Source organism: Rhea pennata, chromosome 1 (assembly GCF_028389875.1).
Source record: "Rhea pennata isolate bPtePen1 chromosome 1, bPtePen1.pri, whole genome shotgun sequence".
Lineage (NCBI taxonomy): Eukaryota > Metazoa > Chordata > Aves > Rheiformes > Rheidae > Rhea > Rhea pennata.
The window spans coordinates 123593159-123614977 of record NC_084663.1 but is presented as its reverse complement, the minus strand read 5'-3'; the positions used below and the strand labels follow the sequence as shown (position 1 = coordinate 123614977).

General features: G+C 40.0%; 1 protein-coding gene across 1 annotated transcript in view; it reads left to right on the top strand.

Annotated features, from left to right (window-relative positions):
* Positions 1–17628, top strand: part of LOC134153421 (amine oxidase [flavin-containing] A-like) — a 42017-nt gene extending 24389 nt beyond the window's left edge. The window contains exons 6-15 of the mRNA XM_062599603.1: positions 3823–3964; positions 6060–6209; positions 7561–7720; positions 9048–9144; positions 11115–11168; positions 12140–12197; positions 12614–12711; positions 14132–14243; positions 15723–15785; positions 16279–17628. Coding sequence (XP_062455587.1) covers positions 3823–3964; positions 6060–6209; positions 7561–7720; positions 9048–9144; positions 11115–11168; positions 12140–12197; positions 12614–12711; positions 14132–14243; positions 15723–15785; positions 16279–16434 — 1090 coding nt within the window. The 3' untranslated portion in view covers positions 16435–17628. The remainder of the gene's footprint in view (positions 1–3822; positions 3965–6059; positions 6210–7560; positions 7721–9047; positions 9145–11114; positions 11169–12139; positions 12198–12613; positions 12712–14131; positions 14244–15722; positions 15786–16278) is intronic.
* The last annotated feature ends 4191 nt before the right edge of the window (positions 17629–21819 follow it).

The window sequence follows — 21819 nt, the reverse complement described above, 5'->3', positions numbered from 1 at the left end:
AGGATGGACAAAGGCAAGGGTGGTTGTATAGCACAGACAATGGTAATGTAGGAAAGGAAACAGAAACAATGTGGATGATGCATCGAATGCATTAACAATGTATGGTGTCGTAAGTGCCATATTACACTGCTCTAACACCTGATATCCCATGAATAGCAAGGTAAGCAATTGTTCCTTTTTATCTGGTGGTATGGAGGCAGTAAAACAATAGCTTTTGAAAGTGGTAGAGAAAAGGAGACTGAAAAATTAAGGCAGACACAAAGATCAATAAAAATTAGTAGATGTTTGTAGAAAGACACTGTAGAGAGTTTGATAGCTGTCACAATGTGACATGAAATCTTGGAAGGAGGGGAAAAATACTATGGTCTTCAGTGAGATTAATAAATATTTCAGTATAAAGTCTGCAGGATGTTATTAGAAAAGATGAGATATAAATGAGCACATATACGAACCATAATGGTATAAAACAGTTTTAAATACAGAACATCAATTTCAGCCAAGTCTTTTGAAATATTTTTGCGTATCTGAGGGTGTGCTATCCATAAAGGATAAAAAAAAAAAAAAAAAAAAAAAAAAAAAAAAAGCTGTTGTTAGTAACTTGAGTTGTCTAAGCTTTATTATAATCTGTTGTTTTTCTTATCTTAATGTCTTTGTGTTTTTATCACAGACCAGAACCCCATAGTGTTAGATGCTATGTAACACACAACAGAAATGTATTGCATCTCTCCCAAAGAGTCCATAATTTAAGATGGGAGACAGCAGATAGATTCAGGCAATGAGGGAGTAGAAGATATTTGAGATGAGACTGACTGTTGTGATAGACTTTTTTTAGGCACTGGGCGAAACCCTGTGGAGGATAAGATAGTACACACTGCCTGTATGAGTTAGTAGGTATGATTAAAGATGCTGGGGAAACCTAGAGTTTGTCTCAGCATGCAGATCCCTGTGAAAGTGACAGTTGCTGCTCTTCTCATTAGGATTTCAGTAAACTCAGTTTGAGAAAAAATGCCCCTTTTTTGGCTTTAGAAAAAGCATCACCGTATAAATAAAACTATGCTTTCTGCATGTGAACAAAGATCACCTGTAGACATAGAAATGAAGGCAAAAAGGATTAAAAGAACTGAGAGGGGCTTCCCAGGCCATTCAGAAGGCTAGAAGGAGAGTTGATGTCCCCCGACTCCTGGCTATGCCTTCTCTTGTAAATATATGTGATTATAATATGTGCCTGCTCATAGAACTCATAGAGCTGTGTTGTGTGTGCCGTGGAGCAGGAAAATGAAGCTGACAGATTAGAGAGCAGTACGCTGTGCCACAGGGCAGCTATTTTCCCATTATCATGCAGTTGGTAGGGGGAACGCGAGACCCAAGGTGTGGAGGTCAGCAGCCTTTGGCTCTGGAACTCCTTAAAAGTTCCAGTGCTGCTTCTTGTTTCAGCAATAGTAGCTGCGGGGTTTCTAAAACTCTTGTAGGGTAACAAGGCAACAAAGACGGTTGAGGCAACATTTGTTTTTTTTCCTTTTGCCTCCCTGGGTAGTTTCAGCTCCAAATTCACTGACTTTCCTGATTCTACGCCTGTACCTACGGGCAATGTCTTTGTCTTCCTCCCAAGTACCTTGGCCATGCTTCCTCTTTCTGTGTACCGTGTTGTATCTGAGCTTAGTCAGGAGCCTATGTTCACCCATGCTGGCCTTCTGCCATGCTTGCATTGCATCCTCAAAGATTAGCTAGTTCTCCTGGGCCCTTCTGCCCTCCAGGGCAGTTTCCTATGGGATCATGCCAAGCTGATCCCTAAGGAAGCTAAAATCTGCTCTTCTGAAGTCCGGGGTCCTAATTTGCAGTTTTTCTTGCCTATTCCTCTCAGGATCTTAAACCACACAGTCTCATGCAACCAGGGTTGTTCTTTCCCTCTACATCATCAGTAGTTCTTCCTTCTTTGTGAGCAGCATATGCAGCCTGCCTTTTTTCTGTCTATAAAGGATCACACTGCATTTTTTGGTTGTTTTTTTTGCAGAGAAGAGGGTGATTTTTTTAATACATACAGTGTGAGATATTGAGTGCCAACAATTGGAAATATTCTTTTTTTTTTTTTCATTTTTCAGTTTATTCTCATTATGAGGCAAAGAGAAGTGTGCTCATACTAGCACTTTTATCCCCCCTTTCTGTGCAAGTCCCCTATGCTATTCTAAAATACCACCCTTTCTTACATTCAATATCTATTATTTGTTCAGCTGTGTTTCGTTTGCCTTTCATTCTGACTATGGTTGAGCACTGTGCCTGAAACTTACTGACTAAAACTTTCCCTCTGAAAATATGCTGGCTTAAATCCTGCTCTACATCTGTGTGATGTGAGGTATGCCATCTGGGCTTTCTCTTGCTCACTGTTCCATTGTAGTTTTCTTTACAATGAATTTTATGAGCCATTTATCTACAAACACAGTCACTTTGAACTACCCTTTCTGTTGCAAGTGTGCTGGCTCTTCCTCTTCCGTTTTTACTGTTCCTCTTAGTAATTCAGTGAATTAGAAGCAGAACTGGGTTTATAGTGATCTATGTTGTATCATGCTGCTCTGCAAGACTGCTTCTACTGCTGATTATTTTGTGGCACTCCAGTTTTAATGTACACGTTGAACAGAGACATATTCAAAAACTTAGCAAAAATTCATTTTATATTTTCAAGTCACACCAGGCTTTCATAAATGTAGTTAAAAACCATAGTTCTCTAAGCAGAAATTTTATCTTTTGAGTTGCCATTCAGCTCTAAGTAACTTCTGCTGTAGAAAGACAATAGTTCTTTCCCACTACTTTTAATATGATTTGGGTCAAGATTATAAAAGAACATATGCTTGTCATGTGTCACAAGTAAATACCTACTGATCCTGGACACTCCCTTTACATTTCTCAGACCTGAGTCTGCTACAGTTGTTTAGTGTCTTGGTGCCTTCAGACTTGTTAGAGAGGGTTTTTGCGTGCAGGACACTTTCATATTTTTGCTAATGAAATAGAGGCTGCTGTACTTCATGCCCAAGGAAAGGAGGTTATAAAAGTTTATAAGTTACATATTTTAGCACAGATAACTTGTAAAGTTGCTTCCTTCAGCAGATTAGAAATCTGTTTTGTTTTATGAAACTTTATCTCAGTCAAAGACCTTTGGTTATCTTTGCTGAACGATCTCAATTTTTTTTAGTAATCTATGATCTCAAATGAAATAAATGTTAATACCGAGGTCATCATTTCCTGCTGTTGTAACTTTGTGTTCAGAGGAATTACTTCAGTAGACAACTGGCCCTTTCTTTATATTTATGGTGATGACTGCCAATTTGGTTTCCATGGATTACTTACCACATCTGATTTTTTGCTTTACAACAGTGCTGTGCAGCAATGTTAGATGGGAGACTAGGAGTGTCTTTGGAAATGTGGTTAGTTGAGTCCCTCAGGACCAATCAAAATTTGGAAATGATGCTCTGATGAGTTCATGGAGGAGAAAGGCAGAAGAGTTTCCTTAGCTGTTTACCAAATGCATTCTCCTGTTGAGAAAAATATTTGTTTTGAGAAAAGTAATAGCAACTATTTAAAGAAATAACTAAGTTGGAATCAGTGGCATTTCACACTGATTGGGGTAAATGCTTTAGAAGGGAGGGAGGCTGCTGATATAAACTGATTGAAATGATCTCGCTACAGGTTAAAAAAAAAAGACAAATGAAAATCATTTCTGCTTTTCTGATTTTGGAATAGCACTTCTTTTCAAAAATAATAAAGATTAATGAAAGCAATCAGAAAGTCACATTTACTTACTAACTGTTTCTGTCCCTGTGTTTCATGCAGAGCTGCTAAAGAATATGCCACCTTTTTTGTAAATGTCAATGTCACATCTGAGCCTCATGAAGTCTCAGCTCTCTGGTTCCTGTGGTATGTGAGGCAGTGTGGGGGCACATCCAGGATATTCTCTGTGACCAATGGGGGCCAGGTACAAAAATGTCAAATATTTGTCCTCTCCTGAAACCATATAGCAAGTAGAGTATTGTTGTACCTGTCAAACCTCTGCAATTAATGAAAAGAAGACACAACAATAAGCTATACGGCACCAGAGATGATTGTGTTCTCATGGGAATGAACAGCCCTCTTGGCTAATACTGTACAATGGGGGATTTCGTTAGCTAGGCTTTGGGGTAAATCGGGACAATTTAATTATTTCTTCTTTCCTACATTTCCTTCAGCACAGTTCTTTTGTTGCTGTTTTGTTGCTTTTTGATTTTTCAGTATCTGCCAGTTTGTTTTCTCTGGGTTACTTACCATGTCTGAATATGTTTAGGAGTACAAAGCAAGCATGCTTCAAACTGTGATATAATTGTAATAAGCATCTACTTGAAAACTTCATTGTGAGGTTTTCTTGGAAGTGTTCTTTAAACAGAACAGCAATTTCTAGAGCATGAGGAAGCAGTGATTTTATGATTGACTGTGATGACTAGCACCATCTGAATTCAGAGCATGGGAGCTCTGTGCCCACCAGAAAAATGTTTGGTCTTAGAATATTTTCCTTTGTGGCATTGTCTGTTTTTGTGGTTACCTTTAATGATAGGAGTTGACAGTAGGTAGCAAAAGGCCCTTGCTTCTTTAGACAGCTCACATAGTGACACATTTAATGAGCAACTTTAGACTTTTTCACCTTGGCTGTGGCAGGCATCTGGTTGCCTACGGAATCTCACATTTTTCATGTGGTTGTTCTAGATAAGCTTCTTACAAGGAGACAGGGAGCTATCAAAAGAGATTGGATGTGGTATGTTGACACCTTTACCTCTTACTTCAGTTAAAACAGCCTCAGAACACAGGCATACTGTTTCAAACTTAAATGACTAACAAAGAAACTGGAGACAGGAACAGAAGCTTCCAAGTTCTAAGGATAGGGAAGCAATAAAACAAATTGTTTGGAGGAGAGTGAAGTCTCTGTCAGTGTCTGTCCTTTAGGGTGAGGATAGACAAGCGTGTACTAAGAAAGACAAGAGCACATGTAATGTTGCACTGTTGGAAGTGAGGCCCAAGAGCCTTCTTTGCCAAGGGCCTCCCAGTCCTGCTTTCTGCCCAGTGTCAGCAGCTGCTAGACCTTACAGCTGGAGCTGGAAATAAAATGAATTCCAGGCTACTGATAGCTGAACAGAAGAGAGTGGAAAGCTAGACTGACAAGGGCAGATTTCCTTTTCACTGGGCCTGGATCTGACAAGCTATCTTGGTTTCTACCCTCCTTCCCTTTCTTCTCACCCTGATTAAAAAAGAAAAAAAAAAAAAAAAAAAAAAAAGGAAGAAGAAAAAATAGTTGGGCAAATTGATAAGCATTACTGACTTAGCAGCCAAGATAAGACTTATAACACATCTTCAGGCAGCCATTTCAGTCCTTTAGCACAAGACTGTTGATTTTTTTTCCTCCCTGACATACCAAAATCTTATATGTGGAATTGAGCTACCTGGTATAATGGTGGTGGTTGATGAATGAAAGAGGCTTAGTGCTTTCACGAGATCTCTGCACAGACATCATGAAGAAATATATGTCATGAATTGTGCTTCTTCCAGGCAACAGTGTCTTTGTGTCTTTCCAGGGACAGATGAAGCTTATTGCCTGCTGCATTTAAGGCTAGATTCGGTTAAAGATCTGTCTTGCTTCTGGGCTTGTGCAAGCTTTAGCTGTGCAGAAGCAAGCTAGTATCTTTGTCACATATGCAGGTTTAGGTAGCACAGAGATAGGTAAAACAGTTAAAACCTCTTTTTTATAAAACGGTTCATTTATACTAGCTAAAATATCTGCATTAAGAATTTTTTTCTCTAGTCTTCCTAAGTCTTTAAGCCAGCAAATTAAACAAGCCATTGCAAAATTAGTTTGGATAACAATCTTCACTGGGGTTCAGACTTGTGACTTAGGTCTTGGGAAAGCCTAGGCAACTTAGCGCTTCCTTAAAACTTGCAGTATTGGCCTGGAAGTTCCTGCTTATGAGCAAAAGTTATACTTAAGTTCATTTTGGTTAATGCCAGTGAATTTTGTTTGTTTGTTTTCTTTTTCTGTTTGTTTTTAGGAGAGGAAGTTTATTGGGGGTTCTGGTCAGATAACGGAGAAGATAATGGAACGCCTCAAAGGCAGAGTTAAACTGGAGAGTCCTGTGGTCCGTATTGATCAGACAGGTGATAATGTCATTGTGGAGACTCTAAACCATGAGATATATGAGGTAATTTGATCAAAATGAAAGTGGAGTATGCATTTAGTGGGGGAATACATCTGCTGTAGCAGTTAGCCAGATGTAATCAGGAGTACGCATTTGTGTGTGTGTCTATTTCTCAAACTGTCCTGGCAGTCTGTGAAGCCTGCTTTACAGATTCACATCTCAGTGTTTTCCTGATCGGTTTCTGTCATTAGTCTGTCTTTCCTGTCTTAGCTGTTTCTGTGTTTATATAATTCTATGCTTTAGTTCCTTGTCAAGGCCATTTCAAATAAAGAAAAATAATGTTCCTGTTCTTATCCAATACTGTGGTTTGCAGAAAGAAAAAGACAACATTTCAAATACTGTTAATAAGATTGCAAGGTCTGCTTGTTGCAAGTTTGGAGAGGCCAGAGTTCAACCTCTTTTGTGCAGCTGCATTGTGAAATAATCTCTCAGCACATGATTGCACATAATGTTATCTGCAGGATTGCAGTTCCATTCAGTATACAGGATGGAGCCTGCCACAGAGGAGAGTCAGGCTAGTGCAGGACAAGCATGGAGGGACTGTAAGAATCTTCCCTCACTGACAGCAGCCTTTGGAAGACTTCAAGAAAGTTAGCAGAAAGGCAAAGGGTTGTTTGACAATTTAAGGATATCATTGGGGCTAGATTCTTCTTCCCTCCCTCCCCCGACACACACAGGATTTTTAAATCAGATTTCCCCTTCCATAGTGCAGAGCAGCAGCAAAGTTGGAGGAGAGAGGCTTCCTGCACTCAGCTGCTGTGCCTAGCCCCACCAGCATGACAGCAGCTGAAAGCAGTGGTGTCTATAGTGATACAGTGCTACCCTAAGCTGTGAAGCAGAGCATCCTTTGTCATTCCAGTCACATATAGGACCTGTGAGACGCATGGAGCATTTTCAAGAAAGTTGAAATTACCGTGGGTGTTCACTGTCACTGTTGAAGTTGTATCCCACGAACGTGTGCAAAATTGATTTTGCTGTTTTAACAGCTTATTATTTGGATGAAAAATAGGTCATACTTTCTTGGTAGTATTAAAAGGCATTTTATCTGTGGGATGTGCGTCCTTTTGCATTTCCCCGCCTTTCTCCTGCCAAATTTCACCTCTGTTACTGTAGTGTCCAGAAAGCTATCAAGAATCGTCTAATCACAAAACAACTTATTTTTCCCTGGCTTCATTTTCTAAAATGGCAGAATTCTTTTGGCAACTTGGTAGGATCTGTGTAGGAAATCCAAACAGCAAAGCCAGGCGTGGGGAAGTTATAAACAACAGGAAAGAAAATCTTTCAAATGTGTAATGATGGGCAACCTCAATGAGAGGTAGCACCTTGTGCGTACTGACTGTGTTTTACATTTCAGTGCAAGTATGTGATCAGTGCTATCCCCCCTATCCTGACAACGAAGATTCATTACAAACCAGAACTGCCACCAAAGAGAAACCAGCTAATTCAGCGTCTGCCTATGGGGTCTGTCATAAAATGCATGATGTACTACAGGGAAGCCTTCTGGGAGAGGAAGGGTATGTAGGAAAATTGAAGGACTTAGGAGGACTTAGTGCTAAACTAATTTTAAAGCTCTGCAGTCTATCGAGGAATAAAACCTCGGGTTTAAATGTGCAAACACCCAAAATCAAACACACAGAAATAACAAAGGTAAAACTGTTGGGAAAGAGAGCTCTTCTTCCAAACTTAAATATTTACCTTTTCGCAAAACACGAGTCCAGACCCAGATGGGATCCTGAATCTCAGAGATGCTAGCCGAGGAAGTGTTCTTGCAGAGGGCTGCTAGGTTACCTATAACACACAGAAACTGTGACACTGCAGGAGCAAGGCACTTCTCTACTTCTTCCTGCTAGGGACAGAGTTAGGGCAACCAAGGAGATTTTATAGTAGAAAACAAGAAGAGCTTAAAGTATAAGAAAGACCTTTCACTATTTTTAATCCTCTGTTCTACAGACTTGATATCTCAGAGGACTGGAAAAAGTCAGTTAGCTTTTTGTTTAACTTGAGATATTTTTTTTCATATACTGCAACACCATATGTTTCTGGGCTCTAACTGTTAATGAATGATTAAAAAAAAAGCTACCATTTCCAGAAGTATTTGTAGGAACATGTTAGTTTCCACTTCCTATATCATATTGATAGCTACCTTGAGTAAGAGTATTTTTTACCAGAAAGACTATAAATCTGAGTATTGCAGGGCATAAACCGGTCATTGACTGGGATTAGACAAAAATGTGGGAAGGTTTATACATTGTTATCCACACAGGGTTTTTTTGAATGTTCATCTGGAACATGTAAGTGGCCTCAGTGAGGGATCTGACACTAGATTAGATGGCCTGTGTTTCTGGTGCATTATTGTTACTGGACACCGTTTCTGACAGTCTGATCCTCGGCAAAATCAATACAGAGTTTAAACCTGAGCCCACAGTGACCAGACATAATTACATTAGGTTTCGCTGTTGCTTTTGTTGTTTTGGTCAAGCTACTGATGGAAAGAATGCATCCTAGTTCTTGCTAGGTACATTTATTTGTAATATTTATTGCAGCCAATAATAGAAAGCCAAAAGTAATTGCAATAAGCCATAGAAATTCCTTGCTAAGTAGTAAGACTCACATTTAAATTCCATTATAATGCCTGTGTGCAAAAATTCTTAGAATCTAAGGGAAGAGTGAGGGTGAGACACTGTGTTACAAGAACTCTTCTGACTTTGTAGGTATTATCAGTGACAAAGGAATTACTGTACATTTCCTCTTATTGATAATTTTCCCTGCTCATGCCTATAGGTAACAATGATCATCGCCAAGTCTGTCTGACAATCATCTTGTTTTCTCTTCTTCCAAAAGGTTATTGTGGTGCTCTTTTCATTGAGGATGAAGAATCTCCCATTGCAATAACCATAGATGACACTAAACCTGATGGATCTTTCCCTGCCATTATGGGGTTAGGAGCTTCTATTCTGTGCTTACAGATGTGTATCTGTTTTTGTATAAAAGACTGGGAGGAGGAGGAAGAGAGGAAATAGTCAGACCTCATGGGTGATGCTGCTTCCATAGAATCCCCATATATGGAGGAGAAAATTCTAAAACCCTCCTGAGCTTCTCTTGTCCTTGTAGATTTTTGTCACACTTCTGCCAAAAAATAGCCTGATATTGAATCATAGAATCGGTAAGGTTGGAAAGGAGCCCTGGAGATCATCTAGTCCAACCCCCCTGCTCAAGCAGGGTCACCTAGAGCATGTTAGACAGGGTTGCATCCAGGCGGGCCTTGAATATCTCCAGAGAAGAAGACTCCACAACCTCTCTGGGCAACCTGGTCCAGTGCTCTGTCACTCTCACAGGGAAGAAATATAAAGGAGATTATTGGGAAAGAATTGTTGAATTCAGCTATAGTTCATTTTCAGCATTCAGTTAGTGTTTCACTGTGGAATACATTTAGAAATGAATCCTTTTTTGTAGTTTTGTGAGCTTGTGCTCTGCCTAGGTTGGGCCTTCTATTTTGGGCCTAGGCCCAAAAGAATATGCATTCTGTCCAAGAAGTCCTCATTTCCTTCTTTTACCTATTGACCTGAAGAGAGATAAAGAATATCAGCTTCTGGTTAATCTAAGCAATAGCCATTCAGTGAAAAAATTAGGATTCTGAAGAAACTGCCAAGTAGAAGAGCTGTAGTTTAGATGGAAATATGTGTAGTAGGACTTACTGGCTTCAAAAGTGAGGTGAAGCCAATATGAACAAACAATATGTACAAATATTTCCACTTTAGTCTAAGGTGAACCTGCCAAAAAGGCTAATATAGGTGTCAGGGAACTGCACTTGAAATATCTGACAAAGAAAGCCTGCCACTTCTACTGAATTGTGCATGTTTGTGGGCACATGGAAGAAATTCCATGAACTGCGAGCAGTAAGCCTCCTCCAGCTCTCTGAATGGCAATGCAGTTTCTTGCTTTCTCCTTGTGGATATATGCAACCCTCTAAAAGTGTGAGGGAGCCTGTTTCATTCAAAACTGTTTTCTTAAACCTGAATAAATATTAATTCCATTTCTTAGAGGACTGATCTATGACCCTATGTAATGCTTGTCAGAGCCACAGGCTCCCTGTTGCTTATTAACACAGGGAAAATGGCATGGACAGGGGTATGGCCAGCTGTTTGTGAGAGTTCAAAAGCACAAGAAAATTCAGTGCTCCAGGAGCCTGCACTGTCTCCTGGTCTCAGCCCTTTTGGAAAAGACCTAGATATAAGCAGCAAGGCAGTGCAGGATATTTCATTGATCACTGTGCCCAGTTTGTGTTTACCTTTGCTTTCCTGAGTCAAAGGGGATGTAGAGCTCATTCCAATGGCAGCAAAATGAGACCATTGCTGGCAGCTTTGAAAGCCTATGTGAGATCTGTAACTTTCACAGATGGTCGCAGTCTTCAATGCATGCTCCATGCAAACACATATTCTTCAAAACAGCTCTGCAGAGTGCTCCCCAGCATCTCCCTTTGCCTTCATGACAGTGCAGATCTTGTTCTGCAGTCTCTGTCCTGCTCACCTGAATTGCAATGATGTGCATGTGCACAGCCTACTTAGGCTGATGGCCTCACTCCTGCTGCCTGGGGTGAGGCCATCAGCCTCAGTGGGAATGTGAAGGGGACCCACGTCTGGGGCTGTGATTGCTTCAATCTCTTGATGCAGAAGTGCTTGAGAAATGATAGCTACAAAGGAATAGTTGCTCCTATGGCTCAAGGGCCCCATACAGTCCTTTTCATCCATGTGAGATATAAATATTTAGTGATGGAGTATGATGAAAATATGTCAAGCTAGCTATGTACTGATACCGACCTTTTTTTCAGAGTCATTTCAAGCATGAGCTTGAAAATCAACTGGGGCGCTGAAACTATGTGATGTTTATATGCTGTATTTTTCCCTTCAGTTTCATCCTTACCAGAAAGGCTGTTAAACTGGCACATCTCAGTAAGGAAGAGAGGTAAGAGTTCACGAACAGTGAATATTTCATAAATAAGTGAGCTCTCTGGGATATTTCACCCCAGGAATGTGCATGTGTACCTATGTGCATATGTATATGCACATAGTATATATTATATATACTATTATATATACATGTATATAGTATATATTTGTAGTTGTTTGTATATATATATATATATATATATGGAAATTAGGTGAAAATTGAGCTTTAGTGAAAACAGGCTGAGATGCTAATATCCATCTAGCTGACAGAATTTCAGAGTTTCCAAGTCTTACCTACTGTTCTGTGTTGTTCCTTGTCAGCTCTGTTTTTAAAGTAACCTGAGAAGATTTTTCTGGAGACATTCTCATACTATATCCCCACTGAATGATGTTTGTCCTGTAGGATGAAGGGAGCATTGACATATGGGGTTTGGGGTGTCCTTTGCATTCAGACTGGGTGACAAAATTTAAACTTCCATGTTTGCAACAGTATTGTTTCTACATTAGTCCATGAAGTGAATGAACAGTAATTTATAAATATGATTTTGGTACAAATCTAAGAGAAACAGGAGTTCTATTTAGGAATGTGTGTAATAGTCTCCAGCTCACATTCTGTTTTCAGTTGTAGTAAATCTGTAGGGTTTCACCGTTTCGTATCTGTTCTTTTCTGGTCTTCCACCAGTGAACATGAGAATGAATTGACTTCTCATCTGAAGATAACTGTACAAAGATTCATTTTTTTCAGAACTCAGTGTCAGCATTGTCCTTCATTTCCTGTTTCTAGGGTCAATTTTGGATGTCACATTTAGTCATTGGCTTTTAAAAGCATAGATTAAGATAATAATTTTAAATCAGATTTAAAAACAAACTAAAACCCATCTTTCTTGCCAGTGTATTACAATACATGTGATTTTTTTTAAGATAAGAGTGATAGCTGAAGTTTCTTTTCCATCCTTTTTTTTTGATTCTACTTGTATTTTCATATAGGAAGAAGAAAATCTGTGAGGCATATGCCAAGGCAATGGGGATGGAAGAGGCCTTACATGTAAGAAATGAATATTTATTTTCACCTGTTTTGTTCAGTAACATTGTCTTTTTTCTGGTAGATAGAACCCAAAATTCCCAGAACCTAAAATAGATACCTAAATTGTAGGTTGTGCCTTACAATCTCTGATCCCAAGGGGAGAGAATTGCAGGAAGAAAAAAGCTAGCAGTCTCACTCTGTACAAGAAAGGAGAAGGCAGTGCATGGTTTAATTTGTCCTATCGTTTACCCATGAGAGGCCAATGCTTCTGTAAACTTGCCAAGTTCTTTCTCTTGATAGATAGCATTAACCAGATAAGATGGCACTCCTTTAACAGGTATCCTTACCTTGATTTTTCCCTCTTCTAAGGATATTAACTCTTTATTTTCATTTTTTCTGCCCCTGTTTCACTCTCTTATGTTTTTTAATACTTACAGCCAGTGCATTATGAAGAAAAGAACTGGAGCACTGAACAATATTCAGGGGGCTGCTACACCGCCTACTTCCCACCGGGTATAATGTATACTTATGGAAGGTAAAACAGAGAAAGCTTTGCTTTTTAGTTTACATTTCTTAGCTCTTGTTACAATGATATTCGTTATACAAAAAGCTTGCGAGATGTGCAGGATAGTGGGAGAATTTCAGTCCTTCTTTTCCTCTTCCTTAATCCCCAGATCAAGGATTTTGCTGTTGGCTTTAATAAGAGCATGATTTTTCTTGTTATTTTTAGGGAAACAAAACACAGTCCCAAAGGGACATGCTTGAAATATGAAACCTTTCCCTGCTAGATTACTTACAGTATTAGCTACTACACAGTATTTACAGCTCATCTCTTATTACTCTCGAGCCTCTGCTAACTTTCAGGTGCACCACCAGTTCCTGGCAAAGCCCATTCTTCCACATCACCAGGGGAATATACAAAACTGTTATATGAAAGCTCATTCTCTCCTCCCAAAGCCTGACATATTCTTCCCACACAGAACTGCTATGTTCCTAATGGAACGTGCTAGATAATACTGATTAATACTAGATATATCACTCAGAATCTGGTGGAGAGCTCAATTACAGAACCTGTTAGGAACAACCAGACAAATTGCATATCCATAACCAGCAATCAGACAAAGTATGCATATCACATCAGTGTGAGAGCTCTTTAGCACATCTTTTTCAAACTCACTGTTCCTTGTGGAGTTGCACCTTGCTCTGTGCCAAGACGAGACTGGGAAGGAGTCTTTCTACACTCAGATTTTTCTGCTATATCTATCTGAATGCTTGGGAAGTGATGGGTGAAGCCTGTGACCTAAGGAAGCTGGTGTCAAGCAGACAGGGAAAACCTAATCCAGGGTTAGATGAGAGCCATGAGAGCAGGCACATCCTTCTGTGGGAAAGGAGACTAATTAGCAACGGCTGGGTTGACTAGGATGCCTGTACAGCTTTGTACGGCTGATACAATCCTAATGGGAGAAATGCAACTTTCCATTCTGGATGCAGAGGCATTTAGCTGCCATCCCCTTTGGCAAGCCACGCAAGTTGAATCTCCAGATAGAAGGCACTGCAAAAACATCATTCACTTTCCATTGTAATGGCAGGATAACAACAAAGCTGCCATGCAGAGGACATAAATCTAACAACTGCATGGCATTTCTGGAGACTGTTAGGATTGTCCCTTGTCCAGCACTAAAATAAGACTCATATTACTTTGCGTGGGAGCTAGGTACACTGATTTGTGCCTTGGATTTTCTCTGTCTTAGATCTTGAATAATGCTAGAGTTTTGTGTATAAAAGCAGGTGAGCTATCCTGTGGAGACAGCTTATAGCACTTTGCTCCTCGGCCCAGGTTTGCAGGAATTCTAGAGCAATTAAGTTGAGAGTGCTATCACACCCAGTACATTGCTTTTAGAAGGATTGTCATCTTCCTATTACTTGTCATCTGACATTCTCCATTTGTTTTGAAGGATTATTCGCCAGCCCATTGACAGGATCTACTTTGCTGGCACAGAGACAGCCACCCAGTGGAGTGGATACATGGAGGGGGCTGTACAGGCAGGAGAGAGAGCAGCTAGAGAGGTACAGACTTTTGGTTTGTTTTGATCATCTCTATCAAAAGGCTAAAGAATGACGCTTGTAGGGTCCCAGGAGAATCTCAGAAAAGAAAGTGAGCCAACACCCTTTTCTTAAAAATAAAAAAACTTGATTTAGTTTGTTGTTGAATAAAATGAAGCCAAAAATATTACAAGAATTGGAACATTATACAGTATGTTGCTGCCCTAGAGATTTGAAACGAAGTTCATACAGTACAACTTGATGTCTGTAGAAGAAATCCTCCAATCTGATGCTGCCCTTAGATATACTTTCAAAATTTCTATCAAATTAATTATGGTATGTTTTAAAAGTAATTTAAGTCATTACAAATGCTTGCAGTTATTCTCTGTGCAGCAAAGGGGAAATCTGAGCATTGTTCTTACTTTTTATCTATCCTTTCTGCTTCTCTTATGAGAGAGCACAGTTAGCTAGGCTTTATGAATCCATAATTGGCAACTCTGATGATGTCTGAATCTCCTCAGAATGACACGCGTTGGGCTAGTTTCCCAGGCACAGTAAAATCTCTTCACAACAGCAGTCTAAAGGGAGGGAAAAAAAACATTAAAGGGTATACATTATAGTTACAATTTCTGTATGGCAGAATCATGGAGTTGTTATTTAACTGAAAATCAGCCCTTTGCTTCTCTTTGACAGAATGTCATATTCCCTCTACAAGCCTCATTACTTGTTCTGTTTCAAGTCACCTACTTTGTCTTTTCTTTTCTCTGTGCCCACAAGTGTTAGTTACAAAAACTCTTACCTATCTCTTCTGGAGACATTCATTTATCCCTGTATGATTGTTACAATCAGTTTATTGTCAAAAAAAATCCTTGCTGAACTTCATACTACCTGAACAGCCAAGAGAGAGCTTCATAATCCTAACCTTTGAAAGCCCCAGATGCGTATCTCTTCTCTCTTCTTTCCTAATTTTGATTCAAACAGTATCACTCTTAGTAGGCTTTGACTCAAGAGAGCACAGCAGGAGCCTCACCTTAGAATTTCTTGGCCTGCCACATGAAAAAGCATTTTTATTTCTACTGAAAAGAAGTTTGAAATAACCAAAATCAGCAGTTTATGTGAATTTCTGTGTGAAGCCCTACTTTTTACCAGTAGGTAATTACACTGGAATGACGCCAGAACTGTCCTTTTATCCTTAAAGCATTGGTTAGGCACATGATCATTTGATGACCAGCTACTGAATTAAAGCATTAGTTAGGCACGTGATGATTTGATGACCAGCTGCTGTATTTTCACAACAACTGTCATAGCTGCCTTTCTTCTTATTCCTTTGCTGATATGAACAGACAAATCACTATATATTTTCTAGTTCAAGACACTTTCAAAAAATCATAGTTATGCTTTTTATCAATGTCACTTGCTCTGACTTGCTCTGTTTTGCAAACCAAAACATAGTTGGCATGTTTTTTAATTTTCCTCATGTGATACAAATAATTTTTTCTTTAGATATTATGCAATATGGGGAGGATCTCAGATAATGAAATTTGGATGCCTGAGCCAGAGTCCAAAGTAAGTTTTGCTTTCTCATTGTCATCAGAGCAATAGTGAACCCCTCCTGGTCAAGATGCTATGCCTACCCAAATGACTACTGCAAGTTTTTAATTAGCTCACAAGTTGACGGCATTCACTTGTTCAATTCCTCCATGAAATATTGTTACCCTTGTCTAAGAGATGGACGACCAGATAAAGGTACAATGATCTTGTAGTCTGGATGACTGGAAAAATCAGGAAATTAGCCAAATTCTGCCCAGTCCCAGGTTATTGTTTTAAGTCTAATGTAACTGCATTCATAACCAGTCATGGGTAGCTTCCATTAGTGACTCTACCTTCGCTGTACTGTGGCCTTACGGTATAGCAGAAATTACACTGACCATTCTACCCCGCACTTTATCTGGTTATCAGTAAAAAGTTGTAATCTTTATAATGTCATGGGAGACTTTTGTACTGTTGCCTCACACAGTGAGGGAGTCCCTGCAGTAATGCAAACTGACCTTTCTTCCAGGATGTCCCAGCCCGACCGTTTACTACTAGCTTTTGGGAAAGAAACTTGCCGTCTGCATCAGGACTGCTGTGTCTGGTTGGATCAACTGTTTTTTTCACCTCTATGGCTGCAGCGGGACTGTTTGCCTGTAAAAAAGGACTACTTATTCGAAACTAGTGTGCTTTAAATGCCCACTTTTTACCCCCTTTTGCCCGATGAGTGTTATTTTTGGAAAGAAATAAGATGGACAACTGGAGAGGGCAAAAATTGTTCTCCTGGTAATTTTCTTTTTCGTAACTAATGCATTAAATCTTCTGCAATTGTTACCAGCAAAACACAATAGATCAACTGGGGAATGGAGGACATTTTTCAAATTTGCCTTCTCCTTGTCCTTTTTTTTAATTGGATATAATAATATAAATGGTATATTCCTAATACGGAGAAGGGAAAATGCAGATGAGAGCATTTTCCAAAAGGCAAAGAGGCCTTGGATAATGCATTCATTTCCACTTGCTCTTATATTTTTTATCACACAAGTTAATAAATATCTTTACATATTCACATCAGTGGCTCAGAATATTTGATGATTCCTATAATATCCCTGCTGCACAGAAGAGAATAACATGCCAATCAGACATAGAAATGTTAAATTAATTTTCAAATGCATTTGATTAATTATTAAGCATCACAATGTGAAACCTAATGATGAGCTGAATGAAAAGAGATAATTAGCATGAATTAGATGACTAAACATCAAAAGAAGCATGAGTGGACTTTATTCTACCTGCTACTGAACAAAGAACTATACTTATCTTTTGTGAAATGTCTGTACTTCAGTGAGTCTTATACTTTGCAACATTTCGACAAATTGGCTCTCCATTATTTCCTGGCCCAAGTGAATTCAATCCAGCCTGGCTATTTGGTATTAAAGTGGAGTAAAATGAATTAGTAAAGTTAAAACCCCTCTGATTTACAGCAGATGCTAGCTGTTATTTTCAGGATGTCAGCAGTTTCCTGGCTCCCTATCAATTTGCTGTCCCTCATTTTACTTGTAATCTGTACTGCCTTCCTACAATAAGTGGAAATATATTTGGGGCTTGAATTACTGCCTTGTAAATTACAGTAATTGGATGCATCTGCCTGTTCCGCTCTTGTTATGTACATTGCATACTTAAAATAATCGCTTTAGTATTAACTAAGTCAGAATGTATGTCTCAAAATGTACCATCATTATGCAGTCTTTCTGCCATGAATGTAAGCTTTGTATGTGTCCATGAACTTAATTGTCATTCAATATCAGTGAAATGTGCCTTTTAAATAGCCCTGAAACCTTGATTAGAAGATCTATTCCATAAACTTTTCTTCAAATTCTTTCAGTTGTGCTGTTTTTTTGTGAGTTTACTGAAGGAAAATTTTTCTCCACACCTGTGTTAAATGTTAAGGCATCTTATGTACAGCAGTAGCCAAAGCCATCATTACCTTACTCTGTGTGATCAGTATTTACAAGCCAATGGAAGTACTTACCTACCCTGCAATATGACTTCCTCTGGGCCTCCTTGTCAATACACTCATGTGTCCTTTCAACTATTTGTAGAAAAGCTTTGTAGATGCTATGATTTAGTGTAGGCCAATCTCAGCATAGGTGCTGATGGGCTCAACTCTGGAAGCTATTTCCAAAGCAAAGGAATGGCCACGTGTTGTCAGATTCCTTTCAGAGGTGAACAAACTGTCATGGCATCAGTATTAAACACAGTAGAAAAAAAGTTGTAGTGATGGTCTGTGCCTCCTGTGCTTCCTATTTCATCATTTACAACTATTCTGTGCAAGGATCAACCAGCCACTACCAGTTTCTCTGGAAGGAAAAAAAGACAATCCAGTCATAATAGAAAGCCCTTCTACATTTTTAGATTAAACTTTCTCATCTACCTTGAACTTATACAGGCACTTCAAATTACCTGTGCTGGAAAGAAGAGATTAGTCTTATAAGGAAGAAACAATACTATAGCTTAGTAGCTATAGTATTAAACACTCAATTAAAGAGAACTTGCATCAAAAGGATTTTTGATAGGATTTTAGAATCTACCCTAGCAACCTTTTAGGAGGGGAAAAAAGTGACTATTGTGCTGCTTGGCTGGTGGGATTCCCATAGGTTTTTTTTTTTTTCCCTGACTCCAGCCATTACCAAGGAAGGATTCATGTGCACTAGGATTACCTCTGTGCATGCAGCCTGGCATCACAGCCAGTGTGAGCCCAAAGACTCAGAGAGTGAGCGCAGACTGTCTCCTGAAAACCTTTTGTGGCTTAGAATGGTTCTGTACTGTTACACATTTGCCCCAGGAGGAATAATTCACTGTGTGAAAAACACTATCCCTATCTGTTCAAAACATTCATGCATATGTGCGTTTACAGCAGTTGGAATCATTCATTTATCTTTTGACTTGAAATTTGACTTCTGATTTTCACAGCAAAAAAAGAGCTTCTGTGCACATAGAAGGGGGAAGCCAGATAGATAAACTGAAGTACATCTGTGGCTGACACCATCCAGCCCATCTTTTCACCTTTTCCACACACGTTTATATTTCAATTTGTTTGGGTTTTGAAGTACAAGTATAATTTAATTGAATTAGACTCAGACTGTTTAACAAGCCAGGTACAATGCTCCACACTTCATAGGGAAAAAGCACATCTTACTGCTGTGGGAATGGTAAAAGGCGAATGAAATGAAAGAGGTTGATTAAAATTGGTATTTCTGAAACTCTGGCAGCTCCTAGGCACCATGCTGCTACTGAAAAGGGGCAGCATTTGTGCCTGTCAGAGATTATAGACCAGTTTCCATTCTGCCTTAATGCCCCTTTGACAATCAGAACAATTTTCCTGTTTAAACATTAAACATTTAGCTTAAATATTAAACAGCCAGGTATCTTAGACCAATTTTGAAACAGAATGGGATTGAGTTTATCACCACCGACAACTCCTAAGAAGAACCATTGCCATTATAAAATGAGAGAGGCTGAAACACTTCTTTCCACTGGGAGCTAAGCAGAGTCTTCACCCAGGCCAGGGGTGAGGGGGTGGGAGAGCCTTTGACACTCTCTCTGGCATAGGGATGTTTTTTTGCCACTCTATTCCTTGGAGGCTGGGCTCAGCAGCTGCCCCCGGGCAGAAGTGCTCTGTTCTGTCAAAGCAAGAGGTGAGGTGGCAATGACAGGCACCAGCAAGGGAGTGATGGCCCCTATGAAACCCCTGAGCACTGTGGTGGGAGCTGGATTTCATTTATAGCTCTGGAGAAAGGGAGAGAGGCAGCTAAAAACGCTGCTATTTGCTGCATGTAAATAAAGCAAAGAGCAGAGCAAGCAGTGGCTGTGGGAGCAACAGATGGAAAAGGGAGGAGGAGGAAAAGAAAAAAAAAAAAAAAAAAGACTCCAGACAGACTCATAATGAAATAAGCAGCACAGCTGCATGTGGAAAGGTGGTGCAGAACTGCCCTGGCAAGCTCTTTTCCACCCTATCTCCATCATAGCTTTCCTTCCTTTCCATCCCCTGCCCGTCACACAACTCCTCCATGCAGGCAGGTGGCCCAAAATGCCCATTTTGGCACCTGATACCAAGCCTCCTGGTTGGAAATCTACTGCGTGAGAGCTCGAGGAGGCACCCCACATCCCAAGAACCACGCTGCGCTGAGTGGCACAGCATTGCATGCCTATCACAGCAGCAGGGCGTGGGCACATATGGCCCAGCTCCAGCAGCTCCATGACCATGAACCTTGCTGCCAGTACAGTAGTGTCCCACCATCTCTGCTCCTTGATGAAGAGGGACAACCAAGTCCCCATCAGGTGATAAAGGGCAGCAGAGCCAACCTTAAAAACTGCTCCATGAAATCACTCCCTGCAGTCTGTGCCTCACCTCTTTATAGCCACCCATCCAATCAGGCCATTCTGTGTTTAACTAGATGCTGGTTTTGCTCTGTTTGATCACTTGTCCCAAGATCAAACATAGCCCCGACCTTAGTCACAAATTATCATATATGTTTGAATAAAATACCACCCAGAGGCATTTGACTGATGTTATACAGCTTGCAAGGGTCATAAAGTGCAGATTTCCCACCAGTCGATTCCCACACCCTATTGACCAGATTCTGCTGCCTACCAGTAAGTGTTTTCCTCTAGACAGAAACTGTGCCATGAACAAGCTGGAGACTATTTTTATGTTCTTTATACAGAACACAACTCAGTGTTCATACCAGACAACAAGCAGTAAGAAATGTAGAAATGGACAAATCTAGAGAGTCCAGTTCTATAGAAATGTAATTTTAGTCAGTTCTCTTTTCTGCTTTTGGGTTGTTTCTCCTCCACAAACAACCAATTTTACTATGTAAATGTTCCCTGTAACAGTTGCTTTCCACACACACAGAAAGCAAATTTCACCTTGGTGAGAATCCAGACAGGGAAATTAAATGTGCTCTTTCTTTGTTAGTGAACTGTAACTTTTTTTTTCCTCCACTCAGCTCCTGCATTTGGCAATCAATGTTTTGGGCTCCAGTTGCATTCACTGTTCTGCTATTCATTTGTAGCACTTGACTTCTGAGTTTCTGTTCTCCCTTTTTCTTTTCTCTCTTTTTCTTTTTCTTTTCTTTTTTTTTTTTTTGGTATGTGTGTGTGTCCTCATCTTACATCACAGAGGCAGAATAATACCTCAGAAGGGCAAAGAAAAAATGTTTCCTGAGTAGAGAGCCATTACCTATAAAAGGAAAGAGTAGCTTTGACAGAGCAGCATTGCATGCTTGCTGAGTCCCAGAGAAGGTCAGCAGTGTCTCTGAGCTGCCCCTGTCTCCTCTTCCAGGGGGTCATAGAAAATGTGATTTTTTTTCCTTCCTTATAGTCATGAAAGGATCATATGGGGAGGGGGGGAGGTAATTTTTTGCTGACTATGACTTTATCAACACACTACAGATGTTGTCATTTATACCTTCACACTGTTAGTCTTCATCTTTCTGAAATATAACTGTGAGCCCCACTGCTGCAGTTTAAGAAGATATAGCTGTTATTCAAGATGGTATTGAAAATGAGGCAGAGGACTTTTTTAACTACAGTCCAGCCAGCCTCACCTCCATCCCTGGAAAGGTAACGGAGCTGCTTACTCTGGATGCCGTCTCCATGCACATGAAGAGGATGATCAGGAGCAGTCAGCATGAATTCACCAAGGGGAAATCATACTTAACCAATCACCTGAGAACCTTCTATGATGGAATGACTAGCTGGGTAGATGAGGGAAAAGCAGTGGGTGTTGTCTACCTTGACTTCAACAAGGATTTCAACACTGTCTCCCATAACATTCTCCTAGAGAAGCTCAGGAAGTGTGGGTTAGATGAGTGGACAGTGAGGTGGACTGAGAACTGGCTGAAAGGCAGAGCTCAGAGGGTTGTGATCAGAGGAGCAGAGTCTAGTTAGAGGCCTGTGACTAGTGGAGTCCCCAGGGCTCAGTACTGGGTCCCATCCTGGTCAACTTTTTCATCAAGGACCTGGATGAAGGGGCAGAGTGCCTCCTCAGCAAGTTTGCTGATGA